This window comes from Nannospalax galili, unplaced genomic scaffold, assembly GCF_000622305.1.
Source record: "Nannospalax galili isolate Female #2095 unplaced genomic scaffold, S.galili_v1.0 scaffold2660, whole genome shotgun sequence".
NCBI lineage: Eukaryota > Metazoa > Chordata > Mammalia > Rodentia > Spalacidae > Nannospalax > Nannospalax galili.
Genome location: NW_008345902.1, coordinates 225455 through 242179, shown reverse-complemented (window position 1 = coordinate 242179; position 16725 = coordinate 225455). Strand labels below are relative to the sequence as shown.

The following is a 16725-nucleotide window of genomic DNA, read 5'->3' as shown; positions in this document are numbered from 1 at the left end:
TTTTTAGACCAGGCTGACCTTGAACTCACAGAGATCCACCTGCCTCTGCCTCCCTAGTGCTGGGATTAAAAGGCGCCTTACTATGCCTGGCTGAGAACAGCAAGTGCTTTTAACCCCTGAGCAATTTTTTCAGCCCCACTAATAGAGTTTCTTGATCTGCTGTATTGGATGCTGGGTCTTTCATACCTGACTGCTCATTCAAAGTTCTGGTGAATCTAGGCAACAGATAAATGTTTAAAATAACTTTGGAAGCTGGGCATAATAGCTCACACTTATAATCCCAGCATTGGAGAAGCTGAAGCAGGGAGATCACCTTATGAAAGTCATCATTTGCCTCATAACAAGTTCAAGACCAGCCTGGGATACATGAGACCCTGCCCCCCACCCCCAAAAATCAACAACTAAATTTATTCAGAGAAATAAAAAATGTTAACATGTTGCCGGGTGTAGTGGCGCATGCCTTTAGTCCCAGCACTCGGGAGGCAGAGGCAGGCGGATCTCTGTGAGTTCAAGGCCAGCCTGGTCTACATAGTGAGTTCTAGGACAGCTGGGGCTACAGAGAGACCCTGTCTCAAAAAGACCAAAAAAAAAAGAAAAAGAAAGTTAATATGCAAGGGGTAATTTTCCTTTCCAAGCTAAGAGGAGGAAAGATGACTAGAATAAAGCCCTAATCTTGTTTATTTATTGACTTGGGTTTGTTTTTATTTATTTTTTAAAATATACTTTATTTGCTATTTTTATTTTATGTGTATGAGTGTATTGCCTGCATGTATGTAAGTGCACTCGTGTCATGCAATGCCAGCAAGAGGTCAGAAGAGGCTGTCAGATCCCCTGGAACTGGAATTATGGACAGTTGTTAGCTGCCATGTGGGTGCTGGGATTCGAACCTGGGTCTTCTGCAAGAACAGCCAGAGTTCTTAACTGCTGAGCCATCTCTCCAGTCCCTTATTTTATTTTTTAAAAGTGGGTGTAGGCCAGGCATGGTGGCACATGCCTTTAATCCCAGCACTTGGGAGGCAGAGGCAGGTGGATCTTTGTGAGTTCAAGGCCAGCCTGGTCTACATAGTGAGTTCCAGGCCAGCTGGGGCTACAGAGAGACCCTGTCTCAAAAAAAAACCAAAAAAAAAAAAAAAAAGTGGATGTGGGTACCCATGTACTGTGTGTGTATGTGTGTGTGTGTGCAGGCCAGAGGTTAATGTCTGTCTATCTTCCTCAATGACTTGTAAGAGGTGGCTTCTCCACCTTTTTTTTTAGATTTATTTATTTTATGTGTTTGAGTATTTTGCCTGTAAGTATGTAAATGCACCACATGAATAGAATGCCTGAGGAGGCCAGAAGAGGGCATTGGCTTCCCTGGAGCTGGAACTACAGATGACTGTAAGCAGTCATTTAGGTTCTGGCAACCAAACCTGGGTCCTGTGGAAGAGCAGTAAGTGCTCTTAACTGTTGAGTCATCTCTCCAGCCCCCCTACCTTATTTTTTTGTGACAGAGTTTCTTATTGAACCTGGAGCTCACCATTTTGGCTAGACTGGCTGTCTAGTGAGCCCCTGGTATCCTCCTGTCTACATCCTCTGGTGATCAGGTTATAGACCTGTGCTGCTGAGCCTAGCTATCACATGGGTGCTGGAAATTAAAACTCGGGTTTCATGCTTGTACAGGAAGCATTTTACTCATTAAACCACCTCCCTAGCCTCCTTATTTTTATTTCTATTTTTTTTTCTTTTTCTGAGAGAAGATATCATGTAGTCCAGGCTGGCTGGTCTTCAATTTGCTATATAGCTCAGGATGTTCTTAAACTTGTGGAGTTCCTCCTGCCTCGGCCTCCTGAATATTGGAATCTCAAGTGCTAAGATTGTCATAGTACCTGGCCTCTTTCTTTCTTTTTTTTTTTTAAAGTGGGAAAATGGAAGCAAGTTAACATTGAGTTACTAAAATTGCGTGATGAGGAAAGACTCACTTTAAAAAACCCAGATAAGAAACTTCATCAGGTAGTTGTGTTTCCTGGGGCAAAGCTAATTCCTTAAATGTAGTTTGTTTAGTTGTCAGAGACCTCACAGTGTTCTCACTAGCCTTTGTTTACTTGAAGCTCCTGGGTAGATTATTCAAGGAGCATGGCCACTCCCCAAGTAGGGTTTGGTCATTAGCTTTGTCTATAGCTCCCTGGCCCACCAGCCCAAGTCTGCTAGTTAGTCATCTCTTCCTGTAGGAAACCCACATAGACAGATGGAGGCTAGACCTTGGGTCTTGTTAGGATTTGCTCATTTTCCTCTGAAGTGGGGGTGAGTGGTCATGTTGTCTCTTCTCCCTTTACTGCCCCAATCCCTGCTCATGCTCATTTACATACAACTCTGCTCTTTTATTTATTTTTTTATTATTTATTATTTTTATTTTATGTGTATGCATACGTGTATTAGGAGCTAAAGTTGATCCTTGGCTTCTGAGGAATGTCACTGGACCACTGTAGTTGAGAAGCCACAACCTGGCTCTTGGCCACTGAAGCCTCTGAGCTCCACCAGTAACCAGGGCTGCCTATTTCGCTGCCCTTTATTTATTGATAGTTTTTGTTGTTGTTGTTGTTGTTGTTGTTGTTTTTGTCTTTTTGAGACAGGGTCTCCTGTAGCCTCAGCTGTCCTGGAACTTACTATGTAGACCAGGCTGGCCTTGAACTCACAGAGATCTGCCTGCCTCTGCCTCCCAAGTGCTGGGATTAAAGCCATGTGCCACCACACCAGGCTGGCCTTTCTTTTAAAAAAAATAACTCAACACAGCCACATGCAATGAAGTGTTGTGTGACCCGGTCCAAGGATGGTGTTCCTTGTCATCCTGAGGGGATCCAGAAATAGTTAGGAAGGAGACATTCTGCTATCAGAGGAGAGAATTGCTCCTCCTGAGTCTCCTGGCTGCCAGAATATTTGTGGTTGAAACATGTTCTTTGAATCAGGTCCTTTTCACATGGCTCCTGCCTACAGCTTCTTGAATCACTACTACAAGGCACACCCAGAGCTGTGAGATCTGTGCCCTGTGTCATTCAGCCAAGTCTTGGTGGGGTTGCTGTCAGGCCACCTTCCTACCATTTCCCTCTCTCAGGTTCCAGATCAGGTCATCTTTGCATGACCCAGAAATCTGTGTTCCACAGCTGCCTGTGGCCTTGGACCATCATTCATATTCTAGAATTGTATATTCTACTAGCAACTTTCCTGTTGGTCATTGGTGGGCATATTATACCAAGCTCTCTTGGGAAGCCCAAGACTCCACACTTTTTTTTTTTTTTTTTGTCTTTTGAGACAGGGATCTCCCTGTAGCTGACCTGTAATTTGCTATGTAGACCAGGCTGGCCTTGAACTCACAGAGATCTGCCTGCCTCTGCCTCCCAAGTGCTGAGATTAAAGGCTCAAGCCACCATGCTCGTGGAATCTACATTTTTAAAAATTGTTATCACCTTTTTGTTTTTCAATTAATTTTTATATGTATGCTTAACCACTGAGCCATCTCTCCAGCCCCTGTTTTGCCTTTTTGAGAAGACAGGCTTCTGTAGCCCCAGCTAGCCTGGAACTCACTCTCTCATTATATAGACCAGGCTGGCCTTGAACTCACAGAGCTCTGCCTGCCTCTGCCTCCCAAGTGCTGGGATCAAAAGTGTGTGCCAGCACGCCCGGTCATGTACAAGTGCTTTGCCTACATGTATGCAAGTGTGCCACGTGTGTGCAATGCCTGTGAAGATAAGAAGAGGGCATCAGATCCACTGGAACTAGAGTTATGGATGGTTGTTAGCTGCTATGTGAGTGATAGGAACCAAACCCAGGTCCTCCGGAAGAACAGTAAATGCTCTTAATTACAGAGCCATTTCCCCAGCTCCAAGGGTTTTTAATTTTTTATAATTGCCAGGCATGGTGGGACACACCTTTAATCCCAGCACTTGGGAGGCAGAGGCGGACAGATCTCTGTGAATTCAAGGCCAGCCTGGTCTACATAGTAAGTTCCAGGACAGCTGGAGCTATAGGGAGACCCTGTCTCCAAAACTTTTCATTTATTTATTTATTTATTTATTTATTTATTTATTTATTTATTTATTGTGTGTATGCGTATATGTGTATCCGTGAGGGTGCACATGTGCCACTGTGCACATATGGAAATCAGAGTTGGGTCTCTTTTTCTATCATGTGGTCCCAGGGATTGAACTCCTGTCCTCAGGCCTGACAGCTAGTACCTTTACCCCTGAGCCATCTTACCAGTCCGGTCGTTTTGTTTTTTAAAACAGCGTCTTGTTTAACCCAGGCTTGGGCTTGAAGTTGATACATAGCTGAGGCAGGCTTTAAACTCTTAATATTTCTGCCTCCTCCTTCCAAGTACTAGGATTATAGGTGTGTGCCACCATGCCTGGAAAAAGAATCTACATTGGTGACAAGTTCCCCAGCAACACCAACGCTGCTGGTGGGTGTGTTGTATTTAGATTCTATATACCTTAGCCCTAAGAATCGTCCCCTAGCTCTAACAAGAACACTTTCAGTGCCAAGTGACCTGTTTCATCTTCAGGAGATTCAGATGTCAGTGAAGAGAACAATTTGTAGTCTGGGTGTCAGCCTAGAATTGGATTAGTCCAGGGTTCAATCTTACTTCAGTGACCTTGGGCAAGTTCACTACCCTCTTTTGGCATCATAGACTGGAGTAACATTTTGGGACAAGAGTGAAGACCAAGTGGCTCCTGGTTGTCTCCATGGGGAGAATACCTCATTTAGAATCTAATCTTTTTTTTTTTAAACATTTATGTGTATGTATATGCACAGACCATGGCACACAATGGAGGTCAGAGAGCACAACTTGTGGGAGTTAGTTCTCTCCTTCTACCATGTGGGTTCCAGGGATCAAAGAGATTGTCAGCCTTGGCAGAGAGCATCCTTACCCCCTGAGCCATCTCACCAATGTCCCCCCGCCCTTTAAAGGAATACAGACGCCCTCTTTTTTTAAAAAAAATTATTATTTTTATCTTATGTGTATGAGTGTATTGCCTGCATGTAGGTAAGTGCACCCGTGTCACGCAGTACCCACGGAGGACAGAAGAGGCTGTCGAATCCCCTGGAACTGAAGTTACTGACAGTTGTTAGCTGCCATGTGGGTGCTGGGATTCAAACCTGGGTCTTCTGCAAGAACAGCCAGTGTTCTTAACTGCTGAGCCATCTCTCCAGCCCCAAGTAAAATAATTTTTAAAAAGAGGGAGTTTGGGGCTGGAGAGATGGCTCAGGGGTCAAGAACACTGGTTGTTCTTGCAGAGGACCCAGGTTCGAATCCCAGCACCCACATGGAAGCTAACAACTGTCTGTAATTCCAGTTCCAGGGAATCCAATGGCCTCTTCTGTCCTCGTGGGCATTGCACAACACGGGTGCACTTACCTACATGCAGGCAATACACTCATACACATAAAATAAAAATGATAAAAATATTTTAAAAATTATTTTACTTACTATTTTTACTATGTGATGTGTGTGAGTGTAAGCACAAATGTGCCATGGCATACATGTTGAAGTTAGAGGACGACTTTCAGAAATTGGTTCTCTCCTTCTACTGTAGTTCTAGAGATCAGACTCAGGCTGTCAGGCATGACAAGCACTTTTACCTGCTGAACCATCTCTCTGGTCCTGGAATCTAATCTTGTCAACTCCATGTACTCTGTCTTCCTGCTGGAACCAGTGGTGAGGTCTTCTTGGTGATGTTCTCAGATATGTCCCCAGGGGTTGGATGTGGAAATGCAACAGGAGCAAAGAAGCCAGGCCCACCCCTTGTCAGATAATCCCTCCAGGCTTGGCAGGACTTAGTATCAAGCACTGCTGATGTCAATCACCTCCAGATGGGCACCTATTGGACCGGGTTCCTGCTTCAGGAAGATACTTCCTGGGAGCAGTGTGTGGACAGTGCATGAGTGCTTCAAGAAGCCTGCTGAGTTCAATTCTGGGATCAGTCACCACCCATTTGCGGAAGCAAAAGGAGGGACACACTTGTATCCCTTTGCCCCACAGAGCCCTCTGTTTGCTAAACAAGCACAAGACTCTGACTCTGTGGCTTCCTGTGGGCGTTTCTCCCTCTTGGCTTTCACTGGTTTCCAAGGCAGATTAGCCTTGGTTATTACTCAGTTTTACAGTTCATGTCTTGACATTGGAAGAAGCCTGTATGGGTAGTTACTAAGTGCCAGACACTGGGTGTGTTTTCATTCAGTCCTGACAAGCACCTTTATGGTAGGTGATATCCCTTTTATGACTGGGGACTGCTGTTGCTCAAGGTCACACAGCCTTTGGCTCCAGAACTCCAGGCTGCACCTTGACCTGGATGATGAAGTGGTTGCTATGCTTTCATTTGCCCAAATTGATTTCTTGACTCTGGAAGATCCAAACGACTCCAAATTCAGAAGGTATAAAGGGAAGACCTTGGGGGAGTCTTTTCGTCACCTGTCCATCCTCCTTTCTCACAGGCTGCCAACAATGTGAGGGTTTCTTGTAGATACTAGTACATAGGCATGTGTACCCCTTCTAAATTCAGGGGCTACCCTCTGCTTTTCCCCTCAGTGAGGGCCTTAAGTCAACTCAGTGTAAAAGATACCTTACTTGGATTGTTTATTTGAAACAGTCTTTTCTATGTTGCCCAGGCAGGGAGCTCTCAGGATTCCAGACAAGGGTGCACCTTGTGTAGGGAGAGGCCGCCCTAAAACATGCAGTCTCCTTCAGCTGAGTAAAGGGGAACCATATCTTTTAGACTGCATTGGTTCCCTCATAGCCAACCCTGATTTGACCCTAAACCCAAAAGGGAGTAAAAGCAGGAGGTTCTGTTGTCCCACTCTGCACCACTGCATGACCCGGCTTGCCACATCCTTTGGGTATAGCACTTTAGGAACCATCTCTGTGTCTGTTACCTCATTTCTTCCTTGAGGTGACACCCTGAGTTCAGCTGGGCAGGTGCCATTTCTGTCCTTCAGATAAGGAAGTGAAGTCAGACACTTGCAGCCTGATAACCATGGACTGGTCAGAATCTGACCATGTTCTCTCAGATGCCAGCTGGCTCCCCAAAGGCAGATGGTGGCTCAGGCTGCCAAGTTCCTCCTTCTACGATTGGCGTGCCAGGTAGGGCAGATGTTTCTTTCCTGGAAGCTCCTTCTGGATTAGGGGCTAGAGCTGCAGAAGCCACAGGCTGCTTTTGTCTACATGAAATCTATCTTCCTATTCTCAAGACACAGGATCATTTCAATGAGAACTCTCTCTGGCTTCTGGAGTTCTCATTTGCTGTCTATTTATCAATCAATCTGTCATATCAACCAACCAACCAATCAATCAATCAATCATCAATTAATACAGTGTCTCACTATGTAGCCCTGGCTGGCCTGGACCTCACTATGAGGCAGGCTGGACTCAAACTCCTAAATCTGCCTGCTTCTGACTCTCAGGAGCTGGGATTAAAGGTATGTGCCACCATGCCAAGCCTTTATTTGTTATTTTAACAAAAGAATTTGGAGTGGCTATCTTCTCTTGATGAGGATGCACTTCCTGGTGAAGTGAGTTCTAAGCTGAGTCTGAGGCCGCAGAACTCAGGAAATGATGCTGATGGAAACTGGGTGTCCTGCTTCCAGCTCCTACCATGACAGACATAATGAGAACCCCTTGTCCAATCTCCATTATTTATCATTTTCATGGTCTTAAGTATCTTAATCTGCCTGAGCTCCAGTTTCTTCCTAAGAAGGGAAGAAATCATGGAAGCTGGGTGTAGTGGCACACACCTTTAATCCCAGTACTGGAAAGGCAGCACTTAGCCCTGGGAAAGCAGTAAAGTCATGAGCTCATGGACATCCTGGGCTACCTGCTGAGACCTGGTCTCAAAACCAAAAACAATAAGACTAGAGAGACGACTCAGTGCTTAAAAGCACTCTTGTGGTTAAAAGCGCTTGCAGAGGACCCAGGTTTTGGTTCCCAGCACCCACATGATGGCAAACAATCACTCCTAAGTCCAGTTTCAGGTGATCCAACATCCTCTTCTGGCCCCTTCAGGCATTGCATGACAGGGGTACACTTACATATATATGCAGGCAAAACACTCATAAAATAAAAATTAATTAAAACTTAAAAAGGGTGTGGGGGGAGCTGGAGAGATGGCTCTGTGGTTAAGAGTGCTTGCTGCTCTTGCACAGGACCCAGGTTCAGTTCCTAGCACTCTTTTTTTTTTTTTTGGTCCTTTTGAGACAGGGTCTCCCTGTAGCCCCAGCTGGCCTGGAACTCACTATGTAGACCAGGTTGGCCTTGAACTCACTATTTAGACCAGGTTGGTCTTGAACTCACAGAGATCCGCCTGCCTCTGCCTCCCAAGGGCTGGGATTAAAGGTGTGTACCACCACGCCTGGCTAAATATTTTTTATTTATTATTTTTATTTTATGTATTTGTGTGTATTGCCTGCAGGTAGGTAAGTGCACCAGTGTCATGCAATGTGGAGGACAGAAGAGGCTGGAGCCAAGGGGTTTACCCTTTTGCCTGCATCACTTCATCTGTAAAATGGGTGCTGGAGCTATCTGCCTCCTGGTTGGTAGCTAGGATACATGAGTTCTTGAAAATGCTAACTCACTGTTTGGTATTTATCAGTGATGTGTTTAGTAAATAAAACAGAGTCCAGCTTCTACCTGCCCTTTAACCCAGGGACTCTTTCTTTGAGAAGCTCCATTGGAAAAACCCCAAACCAAGGGGCTGCCATCTGAAATGGGTTTATTTAACCATTGAACCAGGGTTTTTCATTTGCCTGCTGTGGCCTGGGGCACAGGACCTTGGCTCTGGGGAACTGGAGTACCCATTTCAGGTCATGGGTTTTCCCTGCAGTGACAGCTGAGCATCTTCTTTCATGGCAGCTGTCCTCAGTTGCAGGACCTTGTTGGCTCTCCCCCAGCCTTAACTTTCTCCCCTGCACCATCGTCATAGACCAGGGGACCATCACGTATCTGAGAACAGGTCTGTATCACTTTTGGATCTGTAGCCTGAGTCTTTCCCAGAACTGGCTTAAACTAGGCGTTGAGGTTTCTATTCAAAGGATCAGGTAGCTCAGCCTGTTGTGAGCTTTCTAGTGTTACTTTGGGGGTGTGTTGTGTGTCCTGGAGAGATGGAGCTTAGGGAGAATGGGTGAACAGTCTTGTCTGTCAGGGTCCCGGGGCTTCCAATATAACCTTGATTGTTTTCTCCTGCAGAGCCCACAACCATGGTGGTACCACCAGCCAGCTCAGAAGCCCAGGTATTTAAAAGCAATTTTATATTACTTGATGCATAATAAAATTTGCCTGTATTGCATAATGTAAGTCATAATGTATACAAAGTTATAGAATTGTGTCAGTAAGGCAAGACACAGATAAAATACATAAAAGTGGGCTGGAGAGATGACCTAGTGGTTAAGAGCGCTTTCTACTCTTGCAAGGGACCTGGGTTCAGTTCTCAGCACCCACATGGCCCCTCACAACCATCAGTAACTTCAGTTCCAGGGAATCTAATGCCCTCTTCTGACCTATGCCAGTACCAGGCATGTACAAAATGCACATGCATATTGCAGGCAAACACTCATATCCATAAAATAGAAGTAAATAAATATTACACACACACATACACACACACACACACACACACAGATTTTAACCAAGGAGAGTTGATGAAGAAGCCATTCACAGAGGACAGGCACAGTAAGGAATCTAGTGTGGTCAGAGCCCTGGATACTGATCCCACTTCTATACCAGGGGAATGAGGAAGACAGTGTTGCTGGCCCCATTCTGTGACCCTCTAGAAAGTGATGTGGTCTGCAAGGTTGGCTTCACAGGGCATGGAACTCAGGGCTAGGTGTGGATTTTGTGGACAGAAGAGAAACTGGCCAATGACCAATGCCTACAACTCAAAGCTTTCCCTGTGTCTCCTTCCTTTCCACCTACTGGCCTGAGGAAATGGTCTGAATTTGATGTTTGTTTTCATTGTTGTTGTGTAATTTTAAAATTTATTTTTATTTCATGTGTTTAAGTGTTTTGCCTGAATATATGTAGGCACACCAGGTGCATGCAATGCCCACAGCAGCTAGAAGAGGGCATTGGATCCCTTGGAGCTGGAGTTACAGCCATGTAGGTGCTAGGAACTGAACCCAGATCCTCTGCAAGAGCAGCTGGTGCTCTTAACCACTGAGCCATTTGTCTACCCCCTTGTTGTTTTACAGGGTCTTGTGTAATCCATGCTTGCCTCAGACTTGCTATGTAGCTGAGACTGAGGCTTTGTATAGTGATCCTCCTGCCTCAGTCTCCCAAGTGCTGGGATTACAGGCACATGCCAACATGCCTAGCTTTCCCTACCTGCCTTTTTGTTTTATTTATTTTATTTTTTTCAGTGAGTAATGTATCTGTTTACTTCACTTATATCTTTTATTTGTTTTTTGAGACAGGGTCTCACTATATGTAGTCCTGGCTGGCTTGAACTCCCTATGTAGACTAGTTGGCCTGGAACTCACAGGGATTCACCTCTTTCTGCATTTGGGGTGCAGGGATTAAAGGCTTGCACCACCATACTGACTTCGCTGCCTTTTTGTATTTATTTATTTAGCCTTTTTGAGACAGGGTCTCCTTGTAGCCACAGCTGGCCTGAAACTCAGTGGGTAGGCCAGGTTGGCCTCATTTTTACAGAGATCCACCTGCTTCTGCCTCCTGAGTGCTAGGATTAAAGGCGTGCACCACCACACCTGGCTTTTCATTGCTTTTTTTTTTTTGGTCTTTTTGAGACAGGGTCTCCCTGTAGTCCCAGCTGTCCTGGAACTCACTGTGTAGACCAGGCTGGACTTGAACTCTCAGAGACCCTCCTGCCTCTGCCTCCTGAGTGCTGGGATTAAAGGCGTGCACCATCACACCCGGCTCATTGCCTTTTTAAACCATAATTTTGATACAATAATAATTAATAGAGCTGGATGCAGTGGTAAACACATGTAATTCCAGCTACTTAGGAGACTGACGCTTTGAAGAAAAATAAAGGAAAGATAATTAGGAAGGAATGAAGGGAAGAAAGAAGGAAGGGAGGGAAGAAACTCCTGTATTTATATATTAAACATAGTGACATTCCAAGGATGAGGTCAGCACAGACCAAGAGGATATTCGATCTGTTATGTAAAAATAACAATAAAGCCAGCCCAAAATCTGTGTGCTGTTTCTTACTACCACACATAGTTCTTAACGTCAGTGACAAAATACCCCTGCCACTTTGGAATGTTGCCATCTAAGCAACCCTGCTAAGTGTTGCTTGTGAGTATTTTTCTATGTATAATTAGCTGAGATTTGGGGGAGGAAAAACCTGTATTCCAAAGATAATCTGCATTGTTGTATGGATGTCAGACATCTGTGTTTCCTGCTGTATAATATTCTAGATAGTTTATTTCTCAGTACAGTACTGCCGGGCTTCGAGTTCAGCGGGCCCTTACTGTCCAGAGTCCACAGAAGTGCAGCTGCTGCCTACCACCCAAAGACTTTTCAAAGGATCTCTGTGAATTCGAGGCCAGCCTGGTCTACATAGAGAGTTCCAGGCTAGCCAGGGCTACATAGTCAGACTCTATCTCTCTAAACACCAAAAAAAAAAAAAAGCAAAACAAACAGATACATCATTCATTGAAAAAATAAAATAAAGGGCTAGAGAGGTGGGTAAGAGGTTAAGAGCACTGACTGCTCTTGCAGAGGACCCAGGTTCGATTCCCAGCACCCACATGGTGGCTAACAACCATCTGTAACTCCAGTTCCAGGGGATCCAACATCTTCTGACCTCCATGGGCATTGTATTACATGAGTGCACTTACACACATGCAGGCAATACACTCATAAGATAAAAATAAAAGGATGCCGGGCGTGGTGGCCCATGCCTTTAATCCCAGCACTCGGGAGGCAGAGGCAGGCGGATCTCTGTGAGTTCAAGGCCAGCCTGGTCTACATAGTGAGTTCCAGGCCAGCTGGGGCTACAGGGAGACCCTGTCTCAAAAAGACCAAAAAAAGAGAGAAAGGACTAATAGAAAAATAAAATAAATAAAACAAAAAGGTAAATAGGGAAAGCCAGGCATGTTGGCTGTTGTTAAACATCATAAAAATACTTATAAGGAACTTTGAATGAAGGAATCCCATATGGACTGTTCTTCTCAGAGGCCCACAGGTTAACCTGAGAGCCCTATTCCCAGGAACTAGGGTAAGGGGAGCCACTTAACATTTAAGCTTCATTCTGGCTACTTGGGTTTCATTAATTGCCAGTCACAGGCAAGTCCAGGCTCCTGGCCATGCCTGAACGTGTAGGGCTGGAGGTCCTAAGGCTGGCCAGCTGCCCAGGCTTTCCTTATGGAAAACATTGCCTTTCAGAGAAAGTTTCCAGTAACTTGGGGTACAGAAAAGCTTTTACCAAAGCAGCCATCAGCTATCAGATAAGAGGGTTGGCTGGAATTAACCCTTTCTCTGACTTGTTGCTAGTTGAGACCAGAAACCAGGAAAAAGAGAGGGAGGACTGGATGGATTGGGGTGCTTCTTCACAATGTGCATCCTAGGGTGGAAGAGGTTGGAGGGCTTCCTTACGTGCCTCTCACAAGTCTGTCTTGCCCCATGGGGTCATGTGGTTTCCATTGGAGACCCTGTTAGTGCCACATGACTAAGCATCACAGAGCTCTGAAGCAGACTAGAGACTTTCCATGCCTCTGTCACTTTACCTTGCCAGCCTTCCTTTTTCATTGTTATACTTAGGACTGGTCCTGAGGTATTCTCTGGAAACTCCACTGTCATTGGGCCCTCTACCCTGTCCCCCGGCCAAAGCCCTGTCTACCACCTGTCAGGTGTGACCAGCCATTAGATGTTAGCTGCCATGCTCTCTCACTCTACATTCAAGGGTGTGCCTTGGACCCAGTCTGTGACTATAACCTGCCTAAAAATAAGACTAGGATGAGGGCTGCCCTGAGGGTTGGCTGGGGCTTTGCTCTACTGTGGCCTTACCCTTCCTTCCATTCCTCCTGAGTCAAGGGTTACCTTTTCCAGACCCTTCAGGCTCAAGACATCTCTGCAGGACCCCAAACCTTATCCCTTGCCTGATTCCACCTGTTCTTATTTTGACTGGCTCAGGTTCATGTTCCCTGGGATACCAGTGGTGATAGGTCAGTCATAAATGAGTGGAAAGGCCACTGGGGCAAGGTGGCTCCAGAGAGTGGACAGTGACCTGATGAGGCTGTGGTTCCATCTGCTACAGTCCCTCTCAGCCTAGCAGTGTGACACAAAGCTTAGAGCATAGCACAGAAAGTCAGATCTACGTATGAATGAGAGGCTGTGTCAGTGGGTTGTTGTCAGGTTCAATGGGATGAATTTTTCACTGGCTCAGCACAGTGTCTAACCTGGCAGACCTGTTACTTTTGCATGTATATACCTTTAATATTCTCTTTTTTAAAAAAATATTATTTTATTTTTATTTTATGTGTGTGCGTGTATTGCTTGCATGTAGGTAAGTGCATCCATGTCATGCAATGCCTGAAGAAGACAGAAGAAGCGGTCATATCCCCTGGAACTGGAGTTACGGACAGTTGTTAGCTGCTATGTGGGTGCTGGAATTTGAACCTGGGTCTTCTGCAAGAACGGTCAGTGTTCTTAACCACTGAGCCATCTCTCCAGCTCCCCAAACCTGGGTCTTCTGCAAGAACAGCCAGTGTTCTTAACTGCTGAGCCATCTCTCCAGCCCTAATATTCTCTTTATAACAGGAAAATATAAAAGACATTCAGTAGTATTGGGGATTGATCCTTGGGTCTTGCGTACTTGTAGACAAGTATTCTACCACTTAACTACATCTTCAGACCTAGTTTATGCTTAAAAAAAAATGTGTATGAAGCCGGGTATGGTGGCGCATACCTTTAATCCCAGCACTCGGGAGGCAGAGGAAGGTGGATCTCTGCGAGTTCAAAGCCAGCCTGGTCTACATACTGAGTCATAGGCCAGTTGGGACCATAGGGGAGACCCTGTCTCAAAAAGACCAAAAAAAAAAAAAAAGTGTATGAATGTTTTGCCTGCACGAATGTATAAGTGTGTGCCTGATGCCCGTGGAGGCCAGAAAAGTATATCAGATCCTCTGGACCTGGAGTTAGAGATGGTTGTAAGCCACCATGTGCATACTAGGAACTGAACCTGGGTCCTCCTGAAGAGCAGCAAGTGCTCTTAACCACTGAGACATCTCTTCAGCTCCTGTGCCTTTTTATTTTAAGACAGGTTCGTACTAAATTGCCCAGGATGGCCTGGAACTTGCCCTGTAGTCCAGGCTCTTGAACTTGCAGTCTTCCTGCCTCAGCCTCTTGAGTAACTTGGATTACAAGATTGTGTCACTAAATCCAGCCTGTAAGTCTTTTATTTTATTTATTTGGTTTGAGGGAGTCTCTCATAATATAGCCCAGGCTGACCTCAAGGCCAGGATTTCCTTACCTCAGCCTCCCAAATGCTGGGATCATAGGCCTGTATCACCTCACCCAGTTTTATGAAAGCCCCTTAAAACAAGTGCTATACAAACTAGGGGTACTGTTATTCCCCTTATGTATTTAGCTGTACTGGTGGTCCAGTGTAATGCTCCTCTATCTAGGCAAACAGGACAATGGTTGGGTGGGTGGGGGGCACATGGGCCTGTGGTCAGGGAGAGTCAGGGCGCAGGTAGTATCTGGATGGTGAACACCAGGAAACATCCTCCATTGCATTCTGCAGACACTGACCGTAAACTGTGAAGGCAGGGTTCCGTGCCAAGTGGAATGGAGAAATACTGAGTTCAGAGGACTCTACAGCAAGACCTCAAAGATCCTTAATGTGGTCCCGGTGTGATAGTACACACCTTTAATTCTAGCACTCGGGAGGCAGAGGCAGGTTGATTTCTGTGAGATTGAGGCCAGCCTGGTCTACATAGTGAGTTCAGGTCAGCTGGGTCTACAGAGAGACCCTGTCTCAGCCCTCCTCCCTTAAAAAAAGACCTTTAATGTGTTTTTAAAAAAAGAATTATTATAGGGCTGGAGAGATGGCTCAGTGGTTAAGAACACTGGCTGTTCTTGCAGAAGACCTGGGTTCCAATTCTAGCACCCACATGGGGGCTAACAACCATCCATAACTCCAATTCCAGAGGATCCAGTGCCCTCTTCTGTCCTCCTCGAGCACTGCACAGCACAGGTGTAGTTATATACAAGTAGGCATAACACTCATGCACATACATACATACATACATACATACATACATAAATAAATAATAAATGAATGAATACATAAGTAGAATTATTTCTAGGCATGGTGGCATACGCTTATAATCCCTAGTGCTTAGGAAGCTAAGACAGGAGGATCAAAAATTTGAGGCCAGAGACTGGAAAGATGGCTCAGTGGTTAAGAGCACTGGCTGATCTTGCAGAGGACCCAGGTTCAGTTCTCAGTACTCACATGGCAGCTAACAACCATCCCTAACTCCAATTCCAGGGAATTTGATGCCCTCTTCTGACCTCCATAGGCATTGTACAACACAGGTGCAGTTGTATACTGCAGACTAACACTTATGCACATAAAATACGAATAAATAAATAAAAATTTGAGGCCAGCCTGGGCCATGTAGTGAGACCTTATATAAAAAAATTATTATATAATTGACTAAGTGTTCAAATACTTAAGCTTCTTCTGACCTCTGTGGGCATTGCACAACACAGGTGCACTTACAGACACGTAGGCAATACACTCATACACATTAAAAATAAAATAAAAATTAAAAAAAAATTTCTGTTTTCCAAAGTGGCTGTACTGTTTGGTCCACGTTGTGTTTGTACCATGATGAGTCCCCTCAGACAGAGAGATAGCTGTTTCTATACCACTGTTCTTAGCTGCCCTGTGACCTCTCCTCTCCCAGACTATCATTCTGTGTAGCATCTCTATGCCTTTTGTTGCTGGCTACTGGTTGCTGGCCCTACGGCCCTTTGTGGCTTAGGATACTGACTCCAGTGACCATACTGCATCTCTGTCCTGCAGATGGTGCAGTCTTTGGGCTTCGCTATCTACCGGGCATTGGACTGGGGATTAGATGAGAGTGAAGAGAGAGAGCTCAGCCCACAGCTGGAGCGGCTCATTGACCTCATGGCCAACAGCGATTGCGAGGACAGCAACTGTGGGGCAGCAGATGAAGGCTACGGGGGTCCAGAGGAAGAGGAGGAGGCTGAAGGTGGCCCCCGATCTGTGCGCACTTTCGCCCAGGCCATGCAGATGTGCGCTGCACGCCTTACTGACCCCCGTGGTGCACAGGCCCACTACCAGGCAGTATGCCGAGCTCTCTTTGTGGAGACACTGGAACTTCGTGCCTTCCTGCTCAGGGTGCGTGAGGCCAAAGAGGTGAGCAGAATGATGGGCTGCATACTGGAGGGTGTGGGGGTAGGGGTGTGTGAGGGTGGAGGTAGGGGAGGTGATGGGACCCACCCTCAGTCTACCCAACAGAGGTTTTAAGGTCCTTCCTATCTCTGCAGCTTCCTAGGATTATTCATAACTTGCCCCTCCAGCCCCGTTCTGGGCACTGCCCTGAAGACTTCATACATTTTAACCTCATGCCTTGTTTTCACTAGGTTTTCAGAGAAGGGAGTCAGTTGAGCAGCTTCCAGCTTCTGTCTCTACTGCATCACTCCTATTGCCACTGAATTAGTTGTTACCTTCCTTGATCCCACTTTTATTTCTGCAAGAGGGAGGTCTG

At 45.7% G+C, this 16725-nt stretch overlaps 1 protein-coding gene across 2 annotated transcripts in view; it reads left to right on the top strand.

Moving 5' to 3' along the window:
• The window catches only part of Spire2 (spire type actin nucleation factor 2), a 40255-nt gene that overhangs the window by 3390 nt on the left and 20140 nt on the right, over positions 1–16725 (top strand). For both annotated transcript variants that reach the window (XM_008842144.2, XM_008842145.1), the window contains exons 2-3: positions 9206–9249; positions 16017–16373. In XM_008842144.2, the coding sequence (XP_008840366.1) occupies positions 9206–9249; positions 16017–16373 (401 nt within the window). The remainder of the gene's footprint in view (positions 1–9205; positions 9250–16016; positions 16374–16725) is intronic.